Source organism: Ranitomeya variabilis, chromosome 2 (assembly GCF_051348905.1).
Source record: "Ranitomeya variabilis isolate aRanVar5 chromosome 2, aRanVar5.hap1, whole genome shotgun sequence".
Classification (NCBI taxonomy): domain Eukaryota; kingdom Metazoa; phylum Chordata; class Amphibia; order Anura; family Dendrobatidae; genus Ranitomeya; species Ranitomeya variabilis.
The window spans coordinates 748886154-748911532 of record NC_135233.1 but is presented as its reverse complement, the minus strand read 5'-3'; the positions used below and the strand labels follow the sequence as shown (position 1 = coordinate 748911532).

Genomic DNA, 25379 nt, shown 5'->3' with positions numbered 1-25379 from the left:
CTACTCCTGTTCCTCCTTGCACAAAGGCTAAGGTAGCGGTCCTGCTGCTGGGTTGTTGCCCTCCTACGGCCCCTCCACATCTTCACTTACTAAGTCTGTGTTCACACTAGGCAGACAGGTTAGTTACCCATTCGATCTGAGATTACCTTGACGTTTGGTGAATGGGCTCACAATATTTGGCCAAATTTTGTGCTAAAAATCTCATGTGTTTTTTCATAAATTTCACAAGCCATTATGCTGTTCACATTTCATGTATTGCACATTTCCTTGCTTTAGCACAATAAACTTGAGTGCAGCCATTATTTATTTGCATTATACTATATGTGGGCTGCATTATACTGTATCGAGGACTATGGGGAATACATTATACTATATGAAGAACTATGGGTGCATTATACTATGAGAAGTGAATTGTACGATATGGATGACGATGGCGGTGCATTATACTATATGGAGCACTATGAGGAGTGTATTATACTATATAGAGGACTAAGCAGTGTATTTTAATATATGGAGGACTATGAGGATTGCATAATACTATATGGAGGACTGAGGAGTGTATACTATATGGAGGACTATGAGGGGTGCATTATACTATATAGAGCACTATGAGGAGTGTATTATACTATATGGAGGACTGAGGAGTGTATAATACTATATGGAGGACTATGGAGAGTGTATTATACTATATGGATGACTATGGAGAGTGTATTATACTATATGGATGACTATGAACTGTGCAGTATATTATATAGAGTACTATGGGGGTGCATTTTACTTCTTATATGGATCCCCATGACTTCTATGTAAGCCCCTGTTGAGTATAATGGTTTATTTTCTTTTATAAATTACATAACAATGGCAGTACGGGGAACAGATATATACCAGGATGGGGCACCGGATAGTTACGCCACTGAGATCACACTATACAACTTTGCAATAAAGCTATAGTGTGCGAAATGAATAGGGAAAATCTGAATTTGGGTGGAAAATATTTTTGCATGGTTAGGGGGGCCCCATTTGAAAGTTCGCATCGGGGCCCATAACTTTCTAGTTACGCCACTGGTAGAAGCTATTATTTTTCTGCTTCTATAGTGGAAGCTGTTTAGTCTCCAGTTTTCAGGCAGACCTCGCTCTAGGCAAGTGAGCCATATCAATCAAGATACAGGAGAAGGCCATGAGATGCTTTATCAGGGAATATAACAATCAACTGTGATCTGAGCTATGTCAACTTAATTCAAGAACTGTAATGTGAATGAACTAAACAGAGCTTTCAGGAGACTAAAAGCATTAATACGGTCATACGGTACAAAAGGTAGACATTTTTATTTAGTGTTAATTTGTATGGTCTTCACAAAGGAGGCACATCTCGAAGGATTCTCTGGGACCGGGTCCTGTGTCAGCAGCACCAACTGGTAAAGACCATAACAAGGTAGAAAATTCAGGGAAGCGGCAGGAATAAAATAAGAGCAAAAATTGGACACTTTTGACCTTGAGACAGGTTTTCTTTAAAGGGTTATTGGCATCTTCAAATATGGAAATTGTCAGATAATGTTTTTTTTTTTTTTTTTTAAAGAAGCACTTAACATTTTGCAGCTTATGAAAATTTTCAGCCATTCTTAAGATATTAACACTTTCTAGATCAACCACCGCTACTCTCTAGCACATAAGCACTGCGCTGAAGTTTGTCAGGATTTGGAAGTAACACTATGCTTTACTCCAGACCAGCTTCATCACAGCGCTTACAAGCTCAGTAGAAAAGAGCTAGCAAGCACTGTACATGTACTCTTGTCTAGTCAGTTGCCAAGACAACTAGCTATAAACGAAAGAAAGAATCAGTGTAAATATTTTGCTACAAATTTTGAAAGCAGTAAAATATAAAAAAAATTGTTTGTATTTACAAGGCCTATCTGACAATATCCATTTGTAAAAAAAAAAAAAAACAACAACAACCTGTAATTGTCATTCTCCCATTTTGCAGTTTTGGTAAAGCTTTTACTTTTTTCTGATTGGAAACAGAAAAGGAGAAAGACAAAGCCTCCATTCACATTAAACAGAAGTTGGCCACACCAGAACCTGCAGACCATGTGAATGGGGTGCATCGGAACAGATGAAGTCTGGGGAGATAGGGATCGGACAGTTTTATCGAAGCTTTATTGTCTCTTTTACAGAAAAGATGCAAATAACATGTTGCAAAGAAAACCAAAACAGCCTTTTTTGGTATCATCACAACAAATTAAACCTATACACTTTAGCGTTAATTACAGAGCAGCTTTTCAAGAGTCAATTTTCCAAAATTAAGAAATAGTTGAATGTGAAGTACAGTCTCTATTACTACAGAAAATGTCAAGCACAGCAGCAACTGTTTGCAGCAGTTTGGCCAATTACACAACATGGTGATTTTTTTTTTTTCTTATGAGAATTTCCCACCAAAAAATTTATACATAGCATAATATTAGCAAATGTCATGGTCAAGATCATGGTTAGGATTCTTGACTCATTTTTTTATTATCGAATGTGGCTTTGGGGTAAACAAAGCATCAAAGTCTAATGCCCAATTATTCCTTCAATGCTCTTATACAAATGCTTGCCTGTCTCTGCTGAGCGTGTACAGTGGGGAAAATAAGTATTTGATACACTGCCGATTTAGCAAGTTGGAGAAGTCTGAAATATTTATTGTAGGTACACTTCAACTACGGGACAGAATTAAAAAAAAAAAACAAGAGAATCACAATGTATGATTTTTACATAATTTTATTGCTTGAAACGCAAAAACAATTGCAGCATGGCTGTGAGAATCGGATCACACGCACACATACCAGTCTATAGGTGTTTGTGAAACATCGCACTGCATTCGTATGTCGCCCGAGTGCAGTGTGATTCCCCCGGACGCCGGCAATGGAGGAGATGGAATCTCCTCTACACCTGTGCGACAATTGAAAATTCCAAATGTGAAAGGATTGCATCACAGAGCACTGACACTCGGCTCGCGCCCGCAGCAGCCTGGTGATGAGAGAACGTGCTCGGATAATGTCTCGAATAACATCTGAATTGCCTGCTTGTTACGTAATCCCCACGTGTTGAGGCTGTCTAATAATTAATAATCATGCAGCCGCAGGGACTCGAACATGATATAGGAGCATGCCCAGTTGCTTGGATAACACCCGAGCGTGCTCTGATAAGACGTTATCCTTGCACGTTAGCTCACCACTGCTGGAGCCGAGTGTCACTGCATACGATAGTGTGACTGCAGACTAAAGAAGAATTCCGTAGTTCCAGATAGAAAGCAATACTGAACTTGAAACACAAACAAAACAAACTTTCCTATACTGTACAGGGAATATCTTTAGGTTGCATATTGACACCAGCTTGTATACACAGAGCAGCTGGATGTCTCGAAGCTGATTTAGTTGAAATACAACACTGGCATTTTTCACCTTTTTATTTTGCGCACATCTCATTGATATAAATGCAACACCGTACTTCAAACGTACTGACGCCTTCTTTAGAAGTGATCTGCCGACCCCAATATCTTCCCTGCCTATGTGATATAGGCAGCTGACGGCACGCTAAGATGTTATGAAATGGACATTACAATTCAGCTTTGTTTTGACAGATATAAAATAACAAGCAGAACTCATGCTGCTCTGCTGAAACAACAGAATGGGGATGATCAATGGGTACAGCTCTCTACTCTGTAAGAATGCTATCAATCTAAAAGATATCTGTACACGTACAGATACTATCAGATGTATCCTATTACAAATATACCCAGCAAAAAAGAATTCTACACAATGACAAGAAGTATGAGAATACATTATTTCATGGACTTTTTTTTGCAATTTAAGAACAACATAACTTCTATCACATCCTGGAAAATGCAACGAAGCAAAGTATAAGATACAAACAAATGCTTAGACGAAGGACGTGCAGAAATGTCAAGTTCTTAAACAGACAATTCAGATTTTGGTGTAAACAGCAGTCAGAAAACAGCTTCAACAAACTTGCGGTAAAATTTGTGTTTTTTTTTCCCCCACTCGTCACAGATGAAAAAATATAAGATGGGAATTCGTATGTCGATTTGCCGGTCACATCTAGTCCAGGTCTTCGAAAAAAAATCTGACTGTTCTGAGCTGTACTATAACTGCCATAGAAGTGAATGGGAGATACAGTTATGTTCAAAAGTTTACATGCCACAGCAGGAATTTTTGCTTTCTTTGCCTTTTTTCAGAGAATGTGACTGAAAACATCTATTTTTTTTCTCCACTCATGATTAGTGGTAGGATGAAGCCATATATTGTCAAACTATTGTGTTTTCTCTTTTTAAATCATAATGACAACTGTGTTGCAGTGACCGGTGTCACAGGTAGGGGTCTCTGTGTGTTCTCCCCAGTATGCGCACAGAGGCGTATTGAGGCCATGAGAGCGCATTGCAGTCACAGGCATAGCTGTGATGGCATTGCAGACTAAAAATAAGTGTTAAGGTACCTTCACACTAAGCGACTTTGCAGCGAGAACGACGACGATCCGTGACGTTGCAGCGTCCTGGATAGCGATCTCGTTGTGTTTGACACGCAGCAGCGATCTGGATCCCGCTGTGATATCGCTGGTCGGAGCTAGAAGTCCAGAACTTTATTTCGTCGCTGATCACCCGCTGTCCATCGCTGGATCGGCGTGTGTGGCTGATCCAGCGATGTGCTCACTTGTAACCAGGGTAAATATCGGGTTACTAAGCGCAGGGCCGCGCTTAGTAACCCGATATTTACCCTGGTTATCATTGTAAAAGTAAAAAAAAAAAACAGTACATACTCACATTCTGATGTCTGTCACGTACCCCGGCGTCACCGCTGTGCTCTGCTTTACTGCCGGCTCTGACACATTCAGTGCAGGAAGCTCTGAGCAGCAGCGCGTAACCCTGTGGACGCCGGGGGACGTGACAGACATCAGAATGTGAGTATGTACTGTTTTTTTTTGTTTTTTTTACTTTTACAATGGTAACCAGGGTAAATATCGGGCTACTAAGCGCGGCCCTGCACTTAGTAACCCGATGTTTACCCTGGTTACCTGGGTGCTGCAGGGGGACTTCGGCATCGTTGAAGACAGTTTCAACGATGCCGAAGTCGTTCCCCTGATCGTTGGTCGCTGGAGAGAGCTGTCTGTGTGACAGCTCCCCAGCGACCACACAACGACTTACCAACGATCACGGCCAGGTCGTATCGCTGGTCGTGATCGTTGGTAAGTCGTTTAGTGTAACGGTACCTTTAGTCCTGGACAAGCTATTTGTCCAGGACAGATTTAAGAAAACCTGCAGGGCTTTTGAGTTTTGAAACAGACAACAGGACGGTAGTGGTACAGTCTGTTTCATTCCTGGCCGGGTTTTCCATCTGGCTGAAGGACACAGATTCAAGTTGAAAACAATGCTGTATAGGGTTTGCTTGAGTCAGTTTCAGAGTCAGTCTGGTGTTTGGAGGAGTACTGAGCAGAAGGCTATGCAGAGCTCCTGTGTGAGGCAACACAGGTAAGCGAAGCCAAGCAGCCAGGGGAGCTGAGACACTTGGCTGTTGTGAACTCTGTTTCCGGGCTTCCTCCTGTGGTCATGAGTGGTACTGTGTGAGTTCTCTCTTTGGGCTCCTCCTGGTGGCTCTTTTTGTTATTTTGCAGGTTTCTGGCAGGATCAGCTGTCTCGTCATCTGCTAGTTAGGTTTCCTATTTAATCCACCTGGTCCTTCATTCCTTGCCTGTTGCCGTTGTATTCAGTGCTATTCTGATTGCTCCTGTCTACATCCGTTATCAGTCTCTCCAAGAGAAGCTAAGTTCTGTTTGCTTATTTTTGCTCATCTGTGTTCAAGATATTTCCTAGTATATGATGAGTTTTTGTCCAGCTTGCTAATATGTGATTTCCCTGCTTGCTGGTGCTCTGGGGTGCTGAGTTGTTCCCCCACATCGTTAGTTGGTGTGGGGGTTCTCGCATTCTCTGCGTGGATATTTTTGCATAGGGTTTTTTACTGACCGCACAGATCCCTTGCTATTTTCTGCTATCTAGCGTTAGCGGGCCTCATTTGCTTAACCTGTTTCATCTCTGCGTTTGTCTTTTCCTCTTAACTCACCGTTATTATTTGTGGGGGGCTTCTATATCTCTGGGGGATTTCTCTGAGGCAAGTGAGGTCTTTACTTTCTCTTTAGGGGTAGTCAGTTTCTCTGGCCGTGAAGAGACGTCTAGGATTTCAGGAAACGTTCCACGGCTGCCTATAGTGTGTGCGGTTAGGATCAGGTTTGCGGTTAGTCCAGTTACCACATCCCCAGAGCTCGTCCTATTATTTTCTACTTAGCTGGTTAGATTTGTGATCCTAAGCCACTAGGATCATAACACTTGGCACCCACAGGGTGCAAAGTGATGCAGTCGCTCACAGTAACTGGTCAGAGGAGGACCGGCGTGTTTAGTGACTGTAAATTGAAGGATATCGTGTACTGTGTAAAGCTGTGAGTAAAGAGACATTAACACGGTGGTGCAGTCGCCCACTGAAACCGGACAGAGGTGGACTGGGGCGGCACGGTGTCTCAGTGGATAGCACTGCAGCGCTGGAGGCCTGGGTTCAAGTCCCACCAAGGACAACATCTGCAAGGAGTTTGTATGTTCTCCCGTGTTTGCATCGGTTTCCTCCGGGTACTCCGGTTTCCTCCCACATTCCAAAGACATACTGATAGGGAAGTTAGATTGTGAGCCCCATCGGGGACAGCGATGATAATGTGTGCAAACTGTAAAGCGCTGCGGAATATGTTAGCGCTATATAAAAATAAAGATTATTATTTACCGACTGTAATCCAGATGATATGGTTACAGGCAGCAACCAGGAGGATACTGGGTTCTATGTAGTGCTGTGAGTTGACTTTAACCCCTTAAACCTCAGAACTTTTTTTGGTTTTGTGTTTTCATTTTTTGCTCCCCTCATTCCCAGAGCCATAACTTTTTTATGTTTCCGTCAATATGGCCATGTGAGGGCTTATTTTTTGCGGGACGAGTAGTAATTTTGAAGGACACCATTGCTTTTACCATGTAGTGTACTGGAAAAGTGCGGTGAAATTGCAAAAAAAGTGCAATCCCACACTTGTTATTTGTTTGGCTTATTTGTTAGGTTCACTAAATGCTAAAACTGACCGGCCTTTATGATTCATTGACACCAAATAAGTCTAGGTCATTTTTTTTATGTAAGTGGTGAAAAAAAAACCTCCAAACTTTGCTAAAACAAAACATTTTCCGAGACCCGTAGCGTTTCCATTTTTCGGTATCTTGGGTTGGGTGAAGTCTTTTTTTTGCACGCCGAGCTGACGTTTTAATGATACCATTTTGGTGCAGATACGTTCTTTTGATTGCCCGTTATTGCATGTTAATGCAATGTTGCGGCGACCAAAAAAACATAATTCTGGCGTCTGGAATTTTTCTTTCGCCACACCGTTTAGCGACCAAGTTAATCTTTTATTTATTGATACATTGGGCGATTCTGAAGGCGGCAATACCAATTATGTGTAGGTTTAATTTTTTTGATTGTTTTATCTTGAATGGGGTGAATGGGGGTGATTTAAACTTATGGTTTTTTTTTCATATTTTTGAAAACTTTTATTTATTCTTTTTTACTTTTGCCATGCTTCAATAGCCTCCATTGGAGGCTAGAAGCTGGTATACCTGATCGACTCTGCTACATAGGAGCGATGCTCAGATCGCTCCTATGTAGCAAATTCACTGCATTGCTCTGGGCGCCGACCACAGGGTGGCGCTCACAGTAACTAGGCATTAACAACCACAGAGGTCTTCAGGAGACCTCTGGTTGTTATGCCAAAGCACCGATGACGCCCCCCCACCATGATCATGTGACGGGGTCACCGATGCACACATTTCCGTCCAGAAGCGCTTGTTAAATGCCACTGTCAGCGTTTGACAGCGCCATTTAACTAGTTAATAGCGGTGGGTGGATCGCAATTCCACCCGCCGCTATTGTGGGCACAAGTCAGCTGTACAAAACAGCTGACATGTCCCGGCTTTGATGCAGGCCGGAGCCCACATCAAAGCAGGGGATCTGCCATCGGACATACTATTCCGACTGATGGCAGAAAGTGGTTAATGGTACATACTTGTATGAATTGGATATTAATGCTGTGAAGTAACCGCATTAAAGAGATTTTGTGTTGGAACTTTGATGGGTCACTGCCTCTTCACTGCATATGTGTGCTACCGTTGCAATAAACAACCCAAAACATCCAAAAGACCCTGATAATAGTTCACATACCCCATTTCTTAGTAATGTGTATTGCCCCCTCTAACATCAATGACAGCTTGAAGTCTTTTGTGGTAGTTGTGGATGAGATTCTTTATTTTCTCAGATGGTAAAGCTTCCCACTCTTCTTGGCAAAAATCCTCCAGGTCCTGTAAATTCCTCGGCTGTCTAGCATGAAGTGCATGCTTGAGATCTCCCCCGAGTGGCTTAATGATATTGAGGTCAGGAGATGGAGATGGCCACTCCAGAACCTTCACTTTGTTCTGATGTAGACAATGACAGGTTGACTTGGCCTTGTGTTTTGGATCGTTGTCATGTTGGAACGTCCAAGTACGTCCCATGAATAGCTTCTGGGCTGAAAAGTGCAAATTTGCCTCCAGTATTTGCTGATATCGTGCTGCATTCATCTTTCCTTCAACTTTGAGAAATGTTTCCTGTATTTTTGTAGCGCACACATCTCCATAACATCAGCGATCCACCTCCGTGCTTTACAGTAGAAATGGTGTTCATTTCATCATAGGCCTTGTTGACCTCTCTCCAAATGTAACGTTTATGGTTGTGGCCAAAAAGTTTGATTTTGGTCTCATCACTCCATATTACCTTGTTCCAGAAGTTTTCAGGTTTGTCTCTGTGCTGTTTTGCAAGTTGTAGGCGAGATATTTCGTAGCATTTGCGCAGTAATGGCTTTCTTTTGGCGACTTGACCATGCAGCTCATTTTTCTTCAAGTGCCTCCTTATTGTGCATCTTGAAACAGCCCACCGCTAGTTTTCAGAGAGTCCTGTATTTCAGCTGATGCTACTTGTGGGTTTTTCTTTGCATCCTGAACAATTTTCCTGGCAGTTGTGGATGACATTTTTGTTGGTCTACCTGACCGTGGTTTTGTTTTTACAGAGCCCCTGATTTTCCAATTGTTAATCACAGTTTGAACACTGCTGACTGGCATTATCAATTCCTTGGATATTATTTTTGTATCACTTTCCTGTTTTATACAGTTCAACTACCTTTTCCCGTAGATCCTTTGACAATTCTTTTGCTTTCCCCATGACTCACAATCCAGAAACGTCAGTGGCTGGATGAAAGATGCAATAGTCTGTCTGGATCCCAGAAACTCACTCAGCTTTTATGCACACACACTGATTACAGGCAAACAGGTCACAGGTGAGGATGGTACCTTTAGTAGCAACTCAAACCCATTTTTGTCAACCTATGTGCATGTTATTTCAATGACGAAGAACAAAAAGGCAGCACTCACCAATCCTCCGAGTCAGGTAACTTTATTAGCTCACAGTAACATCTTCACGGCCGGGGGTGTAAAAAGTGCAGAGTGCGCAAAGTCAGACGACGGCCGTTTCGTGCCTGTCGGGCGCTTCTACGGGTCTGACCCGTAGAAGCGCCCGACAGGGGCAAAACGACCGTCGTCTGGCTTTGCGCACTCTGCACTTTTTACACCCCCAGCCGTGAAGATGTTACTGTGAGCTAATAAAGTTACCTGACTCGGAGGATCGGTGAGTGCTGCCTTTTTGTTCTTCGTCATTGGAATGCTCAGCATGTGTCTTCGGCTATAGCACCCGTGATTCGGCGGCTAGCTTCCACTGCAGGTGAGCAGGCTCGGCTATCACAAGAAGCGGTGGTGCGGTCAGCTGTGTCTCTACGAGATTGATGTTCTATGTGCATGTTATCAGGCCAAAATCATCAGGGTATGTGAACTTTTGATCAGGGCCATTTGGATGTTTTTGGTTGTCATTATGGTTTAAAAAGAGAAAGCACAGTACTGTAGTTTGAGAATAAATGGCTTCCACCAACCACTAACCATGAGTGGAAAAAAGGTTTGGTGTTATGATTCATATTCTCTGAAATAAGGCCAAGAAAGCAAAAATTCTTCTGGGGTATGTAAACTTTTGAGCACAACTGTATGAAAACAACATGCAATAAACAGAAGCAAAAAGGAAGAAAAAGAAAAGCACAATACAGTCTGTGAAGAGCTCCTCTATCTCCTCTAAATTATTCCAGTATACAAAAATGGACACAGACCAGGCTTTTTTCTTTGGCAATAAAGTTCTTATTAATCACCCAGATGTGTGATTTGTATGGCTAAAACCAATAAAACAGTCCATAAATGCAAAAACAACTTAGCAATCCGTGGAGACTCACACAGTGGCAAGTGGGTGTGAATGCATACTGGTGTGGTGCTTCGTGGGGATCACCCCCTTTCTCAGTCATGGGCATTGCAATTCATCATTTTTTATATGGAAATGATGCAGCACAGTAACATAGTTATAGGAACTTCTGAACTATAGATATAGTGTAGCTTGCATTGCTGCGCTGTTTGCGTAACTACTATTCACTTTTAAGATAGGTACGGAAAAAGCTTAGAACAACCTACTCAGCAATTTCGGAACTTGCACACAGACCAAAGATATTCCTATCTTTGCTATATGAGGCTCATATGCACATAACTCCTTTAACAATCTGATTTTGAAATCACAAAAGATGTGTTGCAAATATGAAAATATACTCCTTATTTAAAAAAAAATACAAATAATTAAAAAATGTAAATACAGTTAAGTGGGTGAGCCTAAAAAACACACCAAATCCTGTTTGGTCAGAGATATGTCATGACTCTATTGTCGGGTGTCCCTGGAGCAGGGGCTCCTTCCCTGTCCCTAATGCTAGGGGCACCCTAGCTCGCCCTGTTCCCCATATTACTTCTGATGGTTAAGATGCCAGGGCCACGTACCTTGCATAAACTCCTGAATCCGCCCTCAGTCTGTGCCCTTCCCTACCCAGGGAAGAGGTGAGTAGTAGTGTACCGTAATACACCAACCAGATTAACAAGGTAATACGAACAGGGATAAAGGAAAATACCAATCATACAAATATACACATATAAACAATAGAGGTAAACACCGGGGAGTGGAGAATGGGGTTAAACAAAAGTAGGAGAAGAAAGGTAATTATCACACACTCAAAACCAAGCAACAGTCACAGATAAATACACCAAAAGCCTTCTCCAGCAACAGCCAACAACAACTTCCAGCCATGCAGCATAAGCTAGCTCTTACAAGGAGTGAAGCCAGGACCCAGTTTACATAGGAGATGGAAGAAGCTAACAGTGCACAGCTGAGAGCCTTAATGCAAAAAAGCTTCCAGGAGATCTCAACTGAGCAGGTTAACCCCTGAACTGCTAAAAGAAATTTACCTCATTTAATATGAAGGTGAAGTGCTTCTTAACAGTGCAGGAGTAGGAGAAATCCTAAACTGCGGTCTTTTGGCTCCTCTCTGTCACAGTAAACCCGTGACAATATGACAACCATCGTAGGGTATGTTCCCACGGTCAGCGAAAGCTGTGTCCTACCTGCAGCATCCAAATGTTACAGCATAGTGGATGGGATTTCAAGAAATCCCACGTCCACTATGCGTCCAGAGATGCCCGTGGATCACCCGCGAAGCCGGACATGCGGCGCGTCTTTCCAGACTGCAGCATGTCAATTTCTCTTGTGGAGACACGAATTTCAGCGAGATAAATATCACCCGTACAATGTATTGGACGTTGTAATTCCTCACGGTTCAGTGAACACATGCGGAATCACCTACGTTCAAAAGCTGGCAGCACTTTGGACGCAGCGGACATGTGGGAGTCCAAAGCACTACTAAACACTGAACGTCTGCACATAACCCCCATAGGGTTCAAATACCCAGAGATCAAGCTTAGTTGTCTTTGGCTTTTTATATAAATGAGAAACAGATCACTGATAATAATATCATTGCATTGGAATCTATGATGCACTCTTTAAATGGTAAAAGTGCCTGGAAATAAAGGCCATGTACAAATTTGAGCTATTTTTGAAAATGTTAATTTGCTTCATAAATGAAAATGAAGCGCACTTCCAAGTAGTGTTCCTTAAAAATATTTACCATATTGCCGTGGCTGAAAATCCTTTACTAGCTGAGTGCTATGTAAAAAGAAGATACAAATCTGTCAGAGCCCCTACTCTCTTCTGAAGGCAACCTATGCTCTTCCCTTCCCTTCTCTCAGTGTTAGAGATTTATATTGTAGATAAAAGCTCTGTGACCAATACACTGCATCAACATGAGCTTTTATGACATTGCATTCTAAACCCATAAGCAGTGAAACACAGATAAACAACTTCTATCATTTTGGGAAGATGTTGGACAGTATCTGTTGGAACAGGGCCTTCCCTAAACTGTTCAAACAAAGATTTAATCAATGTCTTGCTATTGTGAAGCATTAAGCTTTCCCTTCATTGGAACTGAGTCAAGGCCAACTCCTGAAAACTAATGCTATAGAATTATCCCTCCTCCACCAAACTTTACAGTTGGCACAGTGCAGTCAGACAAGTACCGTTCTCCCGAACTCCTCCATCATAGTGCCAGAGAAAGAAGAGTAACCACTCCACAGAACATGTTTCCATCACTCCAGAGGTGGCGTGCTCTGCATCACTCCATCCAATGCTTGGCATATTGCTTGGTAACACAAGGTTTGTATGGAGCAGCTTGACCATGGAAGCCCAATCCACAAAGCTTCCGAAGTAGATGCTAATCACAATGGCACCGGAGGTTCAGAAATATACAACAAAGCCCCATATTTTGAAACTCAGCAGATACCGACTCAGCAGAGCATTGGTGACTTTTATGCACTATGCACCTCAGCACTCAGTCATCCTGGGCTGTCATTTTAATTTTCGCATTCTGCTTTTATAAACAGTCCTGGATTAATGGGTCATTTTAAAGAGCTCACTTCTAGAGTGGTACTGTAATAAGATATCACCATTGTAAAAAGTTAGTTTGTGACATTTCTTCCCTCACAAATATTCAACTATTAAAAAGTGGAAGCAGAATGCATGTCTGGGAGCTAGATTGTATATACCTGTGGCAATGGCACAGAGTGAAAAACCTGACTTCAACGATAAAGAGGTGTATCCCAATACTTTTATTTAGTATAGCATCAGGGATCTTTGGATCACCTCCATATTAATACCAATGGATTGACAATGGGATGTCACAAAAGCTCCTGTAGGTTCAATGTTTTGATGCCCCAAAACTTTTGTCCACATAGTATTTTAAACTTTGGCATTGGGGTGTAACACTGAGCCACTTCTCACGAACAAGCCGTCATAAACAGAGGGAAGAGACAAAGGCATAGTCAGGTCACAGGCCAGAGTTAGAATTCCAAGGTCCGAATGCGTGAAGGCAAAAGGGGTAATAAAAAAAGGTAGTTAATAGGCAAATCCAGGGTCCGGCAACAGGAGATTAGAATGTCTGAGCACAGAGCACATACCACGCTGACTGGTAACTATATGGGACTGACAGTTTATTTAAGTAGTTAGGTAATCACTTGGGACAGGGAACACCTGAAGGAAGCTCGGCACCTCCTAGTCTCAGATTGAACGGATGAGCTGTCAATCAAAATACTGATAGCCAAGCACTCCCGTGCAATAGATTGGACAACTGAGTGGTCAGTCACTATTTTTTAATTATACCCTCGCTGATACTGATATTACAGCCATGCGTCAAAAGCAAAATATAACATATTCTGCCCTATAGCAGACACAGGTAGTCTATAAAAAGAGAAATATGTAATATAAAAACAACCAGCCATTTATGTGGCTATAAATATATATTATATCGTTCTATTTCTATGCATCTGTTGTCCAACAACATTGTTTTACGCTTCACTATGTTATATAAATACCATGAAAATGAAATATTACATTCTTGTTTGCTTGGGGGAATGAAAAAAATCTTGAAGTAATTGCAAATCCATGGATCATAGGTGACAGTCTTGTACCAAAGCTTTCAGCACATTTTCTAAGAACGCTTCATTTAGAGTCTTAGAAGAGAAAGAAACAACCACTGGCAATTCTAAACTAAAATGTTCATCACTGAGCATTACAAATGGAAAATTTACAAAAGGTGATCCTGAAAATGAAAAGCTAACAGGGATTATTTTCTCTTTAACCTGCAGGGTCATTCTGCTGACATCAATCATCGGTTGTAAATGACAAACCTATCATCTTTTATTCTTCATACTGACACCAGAAAGTTTTAGAGTGACTTCAACGTGTGAGCATACCATAACTAACCAGAAAGAGTGCCAAATAGAACACAATGAAATCACATCATCTGACGGTCACAAAATAGAAGGATTCAACTTATAATTATGTCTATTACAGAGGTCGTTAAATGATACAAATCAGCATATATTGATAGACCCCAGATATGGTTCTATTCTGGACTAGAAATGCACTCTACATGCACACGGTCAATGCCAGCAGGTTTTTGCTATGCAATCGGAGATTCGGAGATCTGCATGATATAGGGGAAGAGTCCCTAAGTGCATTGATGTGTCACTTGCTAGACAGTATGTTGTTATCTTGATGGAATCCCTATTTTCCTTGCTGCAGATCTAGAAGTTCTCTGAATACTGAACCCTATGCAAGCCTGTACACAAAACAGATTGACAGAAAGCTGCTAATGAATGGTGGCATGGTTATACAGAGCAGTTGACAAGGAGGCACGAGGTCTCTAGTCCAGTAGTGATAATTTCCTGCTGATAAAACATTGCATTTTTTTGAAAGCACAACAACACACAGCATAGTAAATGACGCATCACTGGAATAAGGTTCTCAGATTATATAGCAAAAAACGGGTGACAGATTCCCTTTGACAGGATGGTTGCCCTCAAATTTAACCCCTTCACGACCTTAGACATCTTCAGTATGTCACGGTCAGCTGGTGCACTGCTCCTGCATTGCAGTGGAGTATAACAATGATAAGATTAATGAATGTGAAAGTCCCAGAGCGGGACATAGTAAAAACAGTTAAAAAAAAAAAAAGTTTAAATATTTTTAAAAATTAATTAAATTAGAAAATGATAAAAAATGTATTGTACTGATAAATTTCTATTTTTATGCAAAAAGAAAAATAAGAAAAATAAACAAGTACAAGTTTGGGATTACTGTGTCCAGACTGACCTGCCCTATAGAGATGTCCTACTAGTTAACCCCTTCAGTAAATACCGTAAAAAAAAAAAAAAAGTGGCAAAAAACCTATACTTTTCCATCATATTGCTGAACATAATGCGGAATATAATGCGATCAAACAGATGAATGTAAATAAAAATAGTATCACTGAAAACATCATCATATCCTGCAAAAACAATCCATATTACAGCTCCATCAGTGGAAACAAAAAAGTTCTACCTCTTAGAATGAAGGGATGCAAAAATAATTATTTTTTTTGCTATAGTTTTTACGGTGTAAAAGCACCAAAACATGAAAATACGATATAAATGTGGCATTGCTGTAATCGTAATGACTTGAAGAATGAAGTTGCCTAAATTTTACCACAAGCAGAAAGGCATATGTATATATATATATATATATATATATATATATATATATATATATATATATATATATATATATATATATATATATATATATATATATATATATATATATATATATATATATGTATCACCTGCATTGCAGGTTTTTGTTAATTCTGCCTCCCAAAAATCATAATAGAAAGCGATCAAAAAATGTCCTGTGTCTGATAATGGTACCAATAAACACATCAACTCGTCCCACAAAAAACAAGACCTCACATGACTCTGTGGGCCAAAATATGGCAGAATTATAGCTCTCAAAATATGGTGATGCAAAAACTAGTTTTTGCAATAAAAAGCGTCTTTTAGTGTGTGACAGCAACATAAAAACCCGATATACATCTGGTATCGCTGTAACCGCACCGACCCAAAGAATAAAGTCGCCTAATCACTTCTATCGCACGAATAATGGCATAATAAATAAATAAAACCAATTTTTTATCTGCTGTTTTGTTAATTCTACCTCCCAAAGATCGCAGTAAGGCAAGGCTGACATTTATCCTGAGCTCTACACTGAGAGCTTAGAGCGGCATTTCCGTGTAAATCTCTGAAATTCGTAATTCAGACTGAAACCCAGTTGGAACATTCCCTATAATGAGGCAGATGGAGGCACTGTGGACACAGTCTGACCTGTGATCCGGTGGTTTCCGAATTTATAGGATTGCATAAAAGTGCCATAGGCCACAGAGGCCAAACGGAGTCCAGAGTAACTCTGCTGCCTCATTATAGTGAATGGATCCTTTGGGGGTTTCATCTAAATCACGTCACTCAGAGATTTAGATGGAAACCCCAATGTAAGTGCTCAGCGTAGAGCGCCGCATAAACGTGATCATAAATGTCATGTAAAACGTTCCCAATAAAAGCTTCAACTCAATCCACAAAAAAGCAAGTCCTCACTCAGGTCTGTCATCTGCTAACGGAAATATAGGGGGCTTCCACGTTACTGGTAATACAAAGGCTCTGGAAAAGTGAAATCGCTCCTCGTCCCTCAAAAGAAATTCAACAATTTCTGCACTCCCAAATATAACTTCCAAATGTTTGGCATTTCTGAAGCAATGAGAGTGCGCTTAATTTACGGGTCTCCAGAAGCATGAGCCGGCCATAAAGTACTGGTCACTACAACGTACTGGTCACTACAGTACGTAGTGGTCAACACAATGGCAGTTTGCAATTTTCACTCGGAAACATTCATTGCTGCTTGTTTCTGGAAAATACTCATGGATTCAAAATTGTCACTACACCTGTAGATAAATTCCCAAAGGAGTAAAATTTCCAAAATGAAGGGCTGTGTATATGGAGTCCGCAAACTATTCTAGGAAAACCTGCGCTCCAGGAGGCAAATAGTGCTCCGCCCCTCCCGAGTCTCTCTGTATGGCCAAGTAGTACTATACAGAAACATATGAGGTATTGTCACGTTCAGTAGAAATTGAACGAAAAATTATGGTGCTATTTTTACCCATTTATTTTGTGAACATGTAAAATTTAGGGCTAAAATAAAATTTTGGTGGTAAAAATGTAGTTTTTTTTTTTCACTGCCCAATGGTATAAACTTCTGTGACATACCCTTGGTGTCAATATGACTGCAACCATAGATGATATCGCTGAGAGGTGTAGTCTGTAAAATGGGGTTACTTATGGGGGATTCGGCTGTTCTGGCAACTTAGGGGCTCTCCCAGTGGGTCATGGCACCCACAAACCATAACAGTTAAATCTGAACTATACTACGGCGCTCCTTGCCTTCTGAGCTTTACATTGTGCCTGAAAAATATTTACCGATTACATGTAGGGTATTGGCGCATTCACGAAAAAATGGACCTCACCTTGTTGTAAAAAAAATGTCCTATTTGAGCTTAGAAAAATTGTAAACTTGAGGCTAAAATAACATTTTAGTGGTAAAAATTTAACTTATTCTTTCTTCACTGCTCAATGGTATAAAATTTGGTGAGGCACATGTGGTGTCAATGTGATCACTGCACCCCTAGATGAATTATTTTGGGAGTGTAGTTAGTAAAAATGAGTTCACATATGGAGGATTTCTGTTGTTCTGGTACCTCAGGGGCTCTGCCAGTGACATGGCGCCCTCAAACTATTCTGCAAACTCTGAACTCCAATATAGCACCTCTTCCCTTCTGAGCTGTGCAATGTGCCTCTAAAGTAGTATTCCATCATATCTGGCATATCGGCGTACTTAGGAGAAATTGCAAAGTACAATTTGTTGTGCAAATTCTCCTGTTAGCCTTGTGAAAATAAAAAAATGGGGCTAAAATAACATTTTTGTGGGGAAAATGTAATTTTATTATTTTCAATGCTCAATGTTATAACTACTGTGGAGCACCTGGGGGTTCAAGGTGCTCTCCACACATCTAAATACATTCCTTGAGGGGTCTAGTTTCCTAAATAGGGCCACTTGTGGGGGGTTTCCACTGTTTAGGCTCATCAGGGGCTCTCCAAACTGGACATGGCATCCGCTAATGATTCCAGCAAATTTTACTGTCATATGATGCTCCTTCCCTTCCGAGCCCTGTCGTACACCCAAACAGTAGTTTTTTCCCTCATATGGGGTATTGGTATACTCAGGAGAAATTGCACTACAAATCGAATGGTGAAAATTCTCCTTTTACCCTTATATAAATGCAAACTTTGGAACTAAATAAATACATTTTTGTGGGGAAAATTGGATTTTTTTCTTTATTTTCTCGGCTCAACGTTATAAACATCTGTGATGCACCTGAGGGTTCAAGGTGCTCACCACACATCTAGATCAGTTCCCTGCGGGAAGTTTCCAAAATAGTGTCATTTGTGGAGAATTTTCACTGTTTAGGCACATCATGGGCTCTCCAAACGCAACATGGCGTCCGCTAATTGTTACAGCAAACTTTGCATTCAAAAAATCAAATATCACTCCTTCCATCCTGAGCTCTGCCGTGTGCCCAAACAGTGGGTTTCCCCCATATATGCGGTGTCGGCATGCTTAGCATAAATTGCACAACAAATTTTGGGGACCATTTTTACCTGTTACTCCTGTGAAAATAAAAAAAATTGGAGTCTAAATAAATTTTTTGTGAAAAAAAATTAAATGTTCATTTTTTTTTTCCTCATTCAAAACATTTCTGTGAAGCACCAGAAGGCTTAATAAACTTTTTGAATGTGGTTTTGAGCACCTTGAGAGGTGCAGTTTTTAGAATGGTGTCACTAATGTGACAGAAAATACCCCAAAGTCCCTTCAAATGTGAGGTCGTCTCTAAAAAAGATTAAGGTTTTGTAAGAAAGAGGAGAAATTGCTGGTGAACTTTAACCCCTCTAACTGCCTAACAAAAAAAAAAATTGTTTAAAAGATTGTACTGATGTAAAGTAGACAATGTTATTTTGTGTGACACATCTCTCTGACATAAGAATTCAAAGTTTGAAAATTGCAACATTTTACAAATTTTCGACAAATTAATTTTTTTTTCCACAAATAAACGGAAGTTATATTGAATAAATTTTACCACTATCGTGAAGTACAGTATGTCACAAAAACGGTCTCAGAATCAGTGGGATCAATTGAAGTGTTCCACAATTATTACCTCATAAAGTGACACTGGTCAGAATTGTAAAAAATTGTCCTGCTCATTAAAGTGCAAACCACCTTGAGGGGTAAAGGGGTTAAGCATTTCTGAAAGTCCTGAAGTGAATGACCATCTTGGCCAAACAGCTGAGACACTGTGCAACGATAACTTGTATAAAGGCTATTTTTCCCCAACAGAGGTTGAGCTGGAATCTGCTTACCTGTCGTAATGTCCTTGCCACTAAACTCTCCAACACTGGACCTCTATCTTCATGAAGCAAATGAACTTCATCTAAAATCAACAGTCTCACGAGCTGAGATAATGCCACATCTCCAACACTCTTTCTGGTAACAACATCCCACTTCTCTGGTGTGGTCACAAGCATCTGCATTATAAAAAAAGCAAATATGATGTCACGAACAGAGCAGAAATCACTGATAAACAATGGTTAAAAGAATATCATGGCTCTACATTCTGAAGAAAACTTACATTAGAAGGGTTTGTCCAAATGGCAAGACACCGTTACATATGTATCATGGAGCATACATTTGTGGTGTCTGTGTTTCTCAGAGTGGGAACACCTCTGCCGAATAAGGCAGACCCCTGAGTGGGACCCTTTTTATATTGTCCTATGCGCTAAGATGAAGACATGAGAGATCGTATTTCAAATCATCAAAAATATACACGTTACGCCGTTTCTACAGCAAAAGAAACATGCAGTATGAGTAAGCTAAACCTTGTAAGACTGGCATCACTGCTAAGCATGGCAGCAATGGGGCACTAATTACTAATTAGAAGTCGAAAAGGCAATCAGTGGAAAAACCATATACAATTCTGGCAACTGATAAACTAAATATTTCTTATTCTTTCAAAATCCAATGGGGCAGATTAATTCTTGACACTCATAGTAATAATAATACACTTTTCTGACACGGGCAAAATGAACGCATATACTTAGTAACAACGGTCCCAACCCTTCTTTACCTTGAAAGCCACATTCAACTCAGAGATGGTTGCAAGTCAAACCCAGCTTTCACCCCCTCGGTAGTGGCAATCAGAACCCACTATGACCCAGGTCATGATGGCCAAAGATTTTTTCACAAAAACTTAGACCTTGTGTCGTATTCCTGTACAGGCAGCATACTTACATCCAATGATTCCCACTTTCCCCCCATTCGTTATTCCTGTATTAGGCACACTCACCACATTATTGCATCCAGCTTCATGTACCTCCTAGTCTATCAGTATCATCTTATCGCCAGCTTCCCATATTTATCGTCTCCTTTGCTCTCCGCTAGTGTTTCCACATCCAGATCTGCTCTTTTAAGCAGGTTACTTACAGAATTAAGTAGTATCTGGAGACCTGTGATCTAGTGCTAATACACCAAGCTGGCAGAGAACATCATGGGCCTGCGAGCCATATGTGGCTCCCAAACCACAGGTTGGGAACCCCTCCTCTATAGGCTGCATATACTTCACTTGTTTTTCCCATCAGGTTTCGGTTTACGGAATAATATTATATATTTTATTTCTAAAGCAAAAAAAAAAAGAACTGTCTAGATTTGTGTAGAAAAATAATAAAATATTACTCAGTATAAGATACCTTTTAATGGCTCCTGTAAAAGTGCATGCTAGGGTGCTATTATGAAAAGAGCCTTTATTACATATGAAATAAAAGATACATTTTATGTAAAACAAGAATTCATTTTTTGCAGTACTCATGTTAGTATATGAGCCAGTATACACATTATATTTTACTAGGCTATTCACATGTCTATGTTTGCCCATTGAAGGTCTATCTTAGGCTACGTTCCCACATTCAGCATTTGGCCAGTATTTTTCAGCAGTATTTGTAAGCCAAAACCAGGAGTGGATTAATCAGAGGGAAAGTCTAATAGAAACACGTCACCACTTCCGATTTTGGCTTACAAATACTGATGTAAAATACTGACCAAATGCTGAACATGTGAACGTGGCCTTATTTCGGTCAGACTTGTAGAGTAAAAAATGGAAAGCACATGCATGCCATCCAAGTTCTGTACTTTCTTTTGTCTCTGACTGGTAGGACTATCTTGAGAACCTTCATTAGTTTATTTTTGCATATAAAGAAAATCATATGACACATTAATTGGTCATTACCATCTATCTATATAATTGTCTAAGGGGTACTTCCGTCTGTCTGTCTGTAACTTCCATAACGGAAATCACGCATCGCTGATTGGTCGCGGCCGGCCGCGACCAATCAACGAGATTGGGGCGGATTTGAACACTGCTTCACTTTTTACTATTGATGCTGCCTATGCAGCATCAATAGTAAAAACATAGAATGATAAAAATTAAAAAAAACAAACATTATATTCTCACCTTCCGAAGTCCGCCGCAGCCTTTCCCGCTCCAGTCCCAAGAATGCATTGCGGCACTGACTCGAAATCACGTAGCGGTCTCGCGAGATGATGACGTAGCGGTCTCGCGAGACTGCTACATGATCTCGACTCATTGCCGCAATCCATTCTTGGTACCGCAGTGCGAGGAGCATCGGTAAAGGCCTCGGATGGATCCGGGGGCCGACAGAAGGTGAGTATATAACTATTTTTTATTTTAATTGTTTTTTTAACAGTGATATAGTGCTCACATTGCTATATAATACGTGGGCTGTGTTATGTACTATGTGGCCTGTGTTGTATACTGCGTGGGCTGTGTTATACAGTACAGACCAAAAGTTTGGACACAACTTCTCATTTAAAGATTTTTCTGTATTTTCATGACTATGAAAATTGTACATTCACACTGAAGGCATCAAAACTATGAATTAACACATGTGGAATTATATACATAACAAAAAAGTGTAAAACAACTGAAAATATGTGTTATATTCTAGGTTCTTCAAAGTAGCCACCTTTTGCTTTGATGACTGCTTTGCACACTCTTGGCATTCTCTTGATGAGCTTCAAGAGGTAGTCACCGGAAATGGTCTTCAACAATCTTGAAGGAGTTCCCAGAAATGCTTAGCACTTGTTGGCCCTTTTGCTTTCACTCTGCGGTCCAGCTCACCCTAAACCATCTTGATTGGGTTCGGGTCTGGTGACTATAGAGGCCAGGTCATCTGGCGTAGCACCCCATCACTCTCCTTCTTGGTCAAATAGCCCTTACACAGCCTGGAGGTGTGTTTGGGGTCATTGTCTTGTTGAAAAATAAATGATGGTCCAACTAAACACAAACTGGATGGAATAGCATGCCGCTGCAAGATGCTGTGCTAGCCATGCTGGTTCAGTATGCCTTCAATTTTGAATAAATCCCCAACAGTGTCACCAGCAAAGCACCCCCACACATTAACACCTCATTCTCCATGCTTCACGGCGGGAACCAGCCATGTAGAGTCCATACGTTCACCTTTTCTGTGTCGCACAAAGACACGGTGGTTAGAACCAAAGATCTCAAATTTGGACTCATCAGACCAAAGCACAGATTTCCACTGGTCTAATATCCATTCCTTGTGTTCTTTAGCCCAAACAAGTCTCTTCTGCTTGTTGCCTGTCCTTAGCAGTGGTTTTCTAGCAGCTATTTTACCATGAAGGCATGCTGCCCAAAGTCTCCTCTTAACAGTTGTCATAAAGATGTGTCTGCTGTTAGAACTTTGTGTGGCATTGACCTGGTCTCTAATCTGAGCTGCTGTCAACCTGTGATTTCTGAGGCTGGTGATTCAGATAAACTTATCCTCAGAAGCAGAGGTGACTCTTGGTCTTCCAATCCTGGGGCGGTCCTCATGTGAGCCAGTTTCTTTGTAGAACTTGATGGCTTTTGCCACTGCACTTGGGGACACTTTCAAAGTTTTCCCAATTTTTCAGACTGACTGACCTTCATTTTTTAAAGTAATGATGGCCACTCGTTTTTCTTTACTTAGCTGCTTTTTTCTTGCTATAATACAAATTCTAACAGTCTATTCAGTAGGACTGTCAGCTGTGTATCCACCAGACTTCTGCACAACACAACTGATGGTCCCAACGCCATTTATAAGGCAAGAAATCCCACTTATTAAACCTGACAGGGCACACCTGTGAAGTGAAAACCATTTCCGGTGACTACCTCTTGAAGCTCATCAAGAGAATGCCAAGAGTGTGCAAAGCAGTCATCAAAGCAAAAGGTGGCTACTTTAAAGAACCTAGAATATAAGACATAATTTCAGTTGTTTCATACTTTTTTGTTAAGTATATAATTCTGCATGTGTTAATTCATAGCTTTGATGCCTTCAGTGTGAATGTACAATTTTCATAGTCATGAAAATACAGAAAAATCTTAAAATGAGAAGTTGTGTCCAAACTTTTGGTCTGGACTGTATACTGCGTGGGCTGTGTTATATAGTATGTGAGCTGTGCTATATACTACGTTGCTGTGCTATATACTATGTGGCCTGAGTTATATACTGCGTGGGCTGTGTTATGTACTGCGTGGGCTGTGTTATGTACTGCGTGGGCTGTGCTATATACTACGTGCCTGTGTTATATACTATGTGGCTGTGTTATATACTGTGTAGCCTGTATTATATACTACGTGGCTGCGCCATATACTATGTGGCCTGTGCTACATACTATGTGGGCTGTGTTACATACTGTGTGGGCTGTTATATACTACATGGCTGTGCTATATTCTACGTGGCTGTTTAATATACTATGTGGGCTGTGTTATATACTACGTGGCTGTGCAATATACTATGTGGCTATGCTCTATACTACGTGGCTGCGCAATATACTATGTGGCCATGCTCTATACTATGTGGCTGTGTTATGTAATACGTGGCTGTGCAATATACTATGTGGGGTGTGTTATATACTATGTGGCTGTGCTATATACTACATGGGGTGTGTTATATACTACGTGGCTGTGCAATCTAGAATACCCGATGCGTTAGAATCGGGCCACCATCTAGTAACTAATAAAACTCTGATCCAGTGATGAATAAAAACAGCCAATACTTTGGGAAGAGAAAAAAATTACAGGAGAATTAGGCCTTAAGAAAAATGTAAGAAACCCTCTAATAAATATTTTTATTAGCAGAATCCAGTTTAAATATTTCACTCTTAGCTGTTTCCTGTTAACATTAGTTTGACTTTTGGTTCCTTTAAGCAGAAGCCATAAGGCTAATTGGTCAGAATATTACTAGCTTACTAAATGTGGTCCATCAACAGCACGGCTTTCCAGAAAACTGGGCCTAACTGCTGCAGATGGAACAGATAGCATTTGGAAATTAACCATGTCAGCCATTGAGATTAGCAGCTGTACTCCGACACAAGACTAATTAACAAACTGTAATGGAATACATTTAGCAATGCATATTACAATTTTCAAGGTGTGAAAAACAAGTAATCCCAGCTATTTAAGTAATTTGTTGGAGCTATGCTGCATTTACTGAATAATATTCTTGACATGAACACAAAATACAGGAAGATAAAACGTGTTTTCTGTTTCATTTTCTATTAAATGCAAATGGCTGTCCAATAATAATGCAGGCATACATCTGGTATAATTTACCGCATGAACAGAGCATTAAGATCTAAATAACAGAACATAACAAAATAGAATTTTAGACAGTATCCATGACATCTTAATTTCTAATTAGATTACTAATAATAGAAATAATGTTAAAAAAATTATAAAAAATACAATAAAAAATGGGGAATTATAATTCGTTTAACAATACTCATATCATTGTACAACAAAGGTGGGGTTGGGAACTGACGTGCAGACGTAAGGCGTAGCTCGAATATGTCTTCCATACCATGCGAATAGGAAACATCGAAGTAAGACTTGTAAAGTTCTTTCCAGCTATAATAGGAATCATACCTTTTCACTATGGATCGTGCATTGTGGCCAGTGACATTATCATGATATTTAGGAAAAAAATCTGCAGACCATTGCAGATCCAGCTATATTCGGAAGATTAGCTTAGAGACTGTAGATTGGCTATACAACAAAGAGAGCTGAAGGCTCTTTGGGAACACAACTATTCCCTTAGACCAACTCTTGCCCGTACCCATGTATACCTGGCATGTAGTTAGGAATGACTGAAGGAGTGGCAGCTTATCTCCTGTTAGGACCAAAGGATAGGGTCTGTTGACACTCTTTGCCCCTCCCACCCAACATTTGCCAAAAAG

At 40.5% G+C, this 25379-nt stretch overlaps 1 protein-coding gene across 3 annotated transcripts in view; it reads right to left on the bottom strand.

Annotated features, from left to right (window-relative positions):
• The window catches only part of ASCC3 (activating signal cointegrator 1 complex subunit 3), an 824578-nt gene that overhangs the window by 512365 nt on the left and 286834 nt on the right, over nt 1-25379 (bottom strand). For all 3 annotated transcript variants that reach the window (XM_077289661.1, XM_077289659.1, XM_077289660.1), the window contains exon 11: nt 19451-19615. In XM_077289661.1, coding sequence (XP_077145776.1) covers nt 19451-19615 — 165 coding nt within the window. The remainder of the gene's footprint in view (nt 1-19450; nt 19616-25379) is intronic.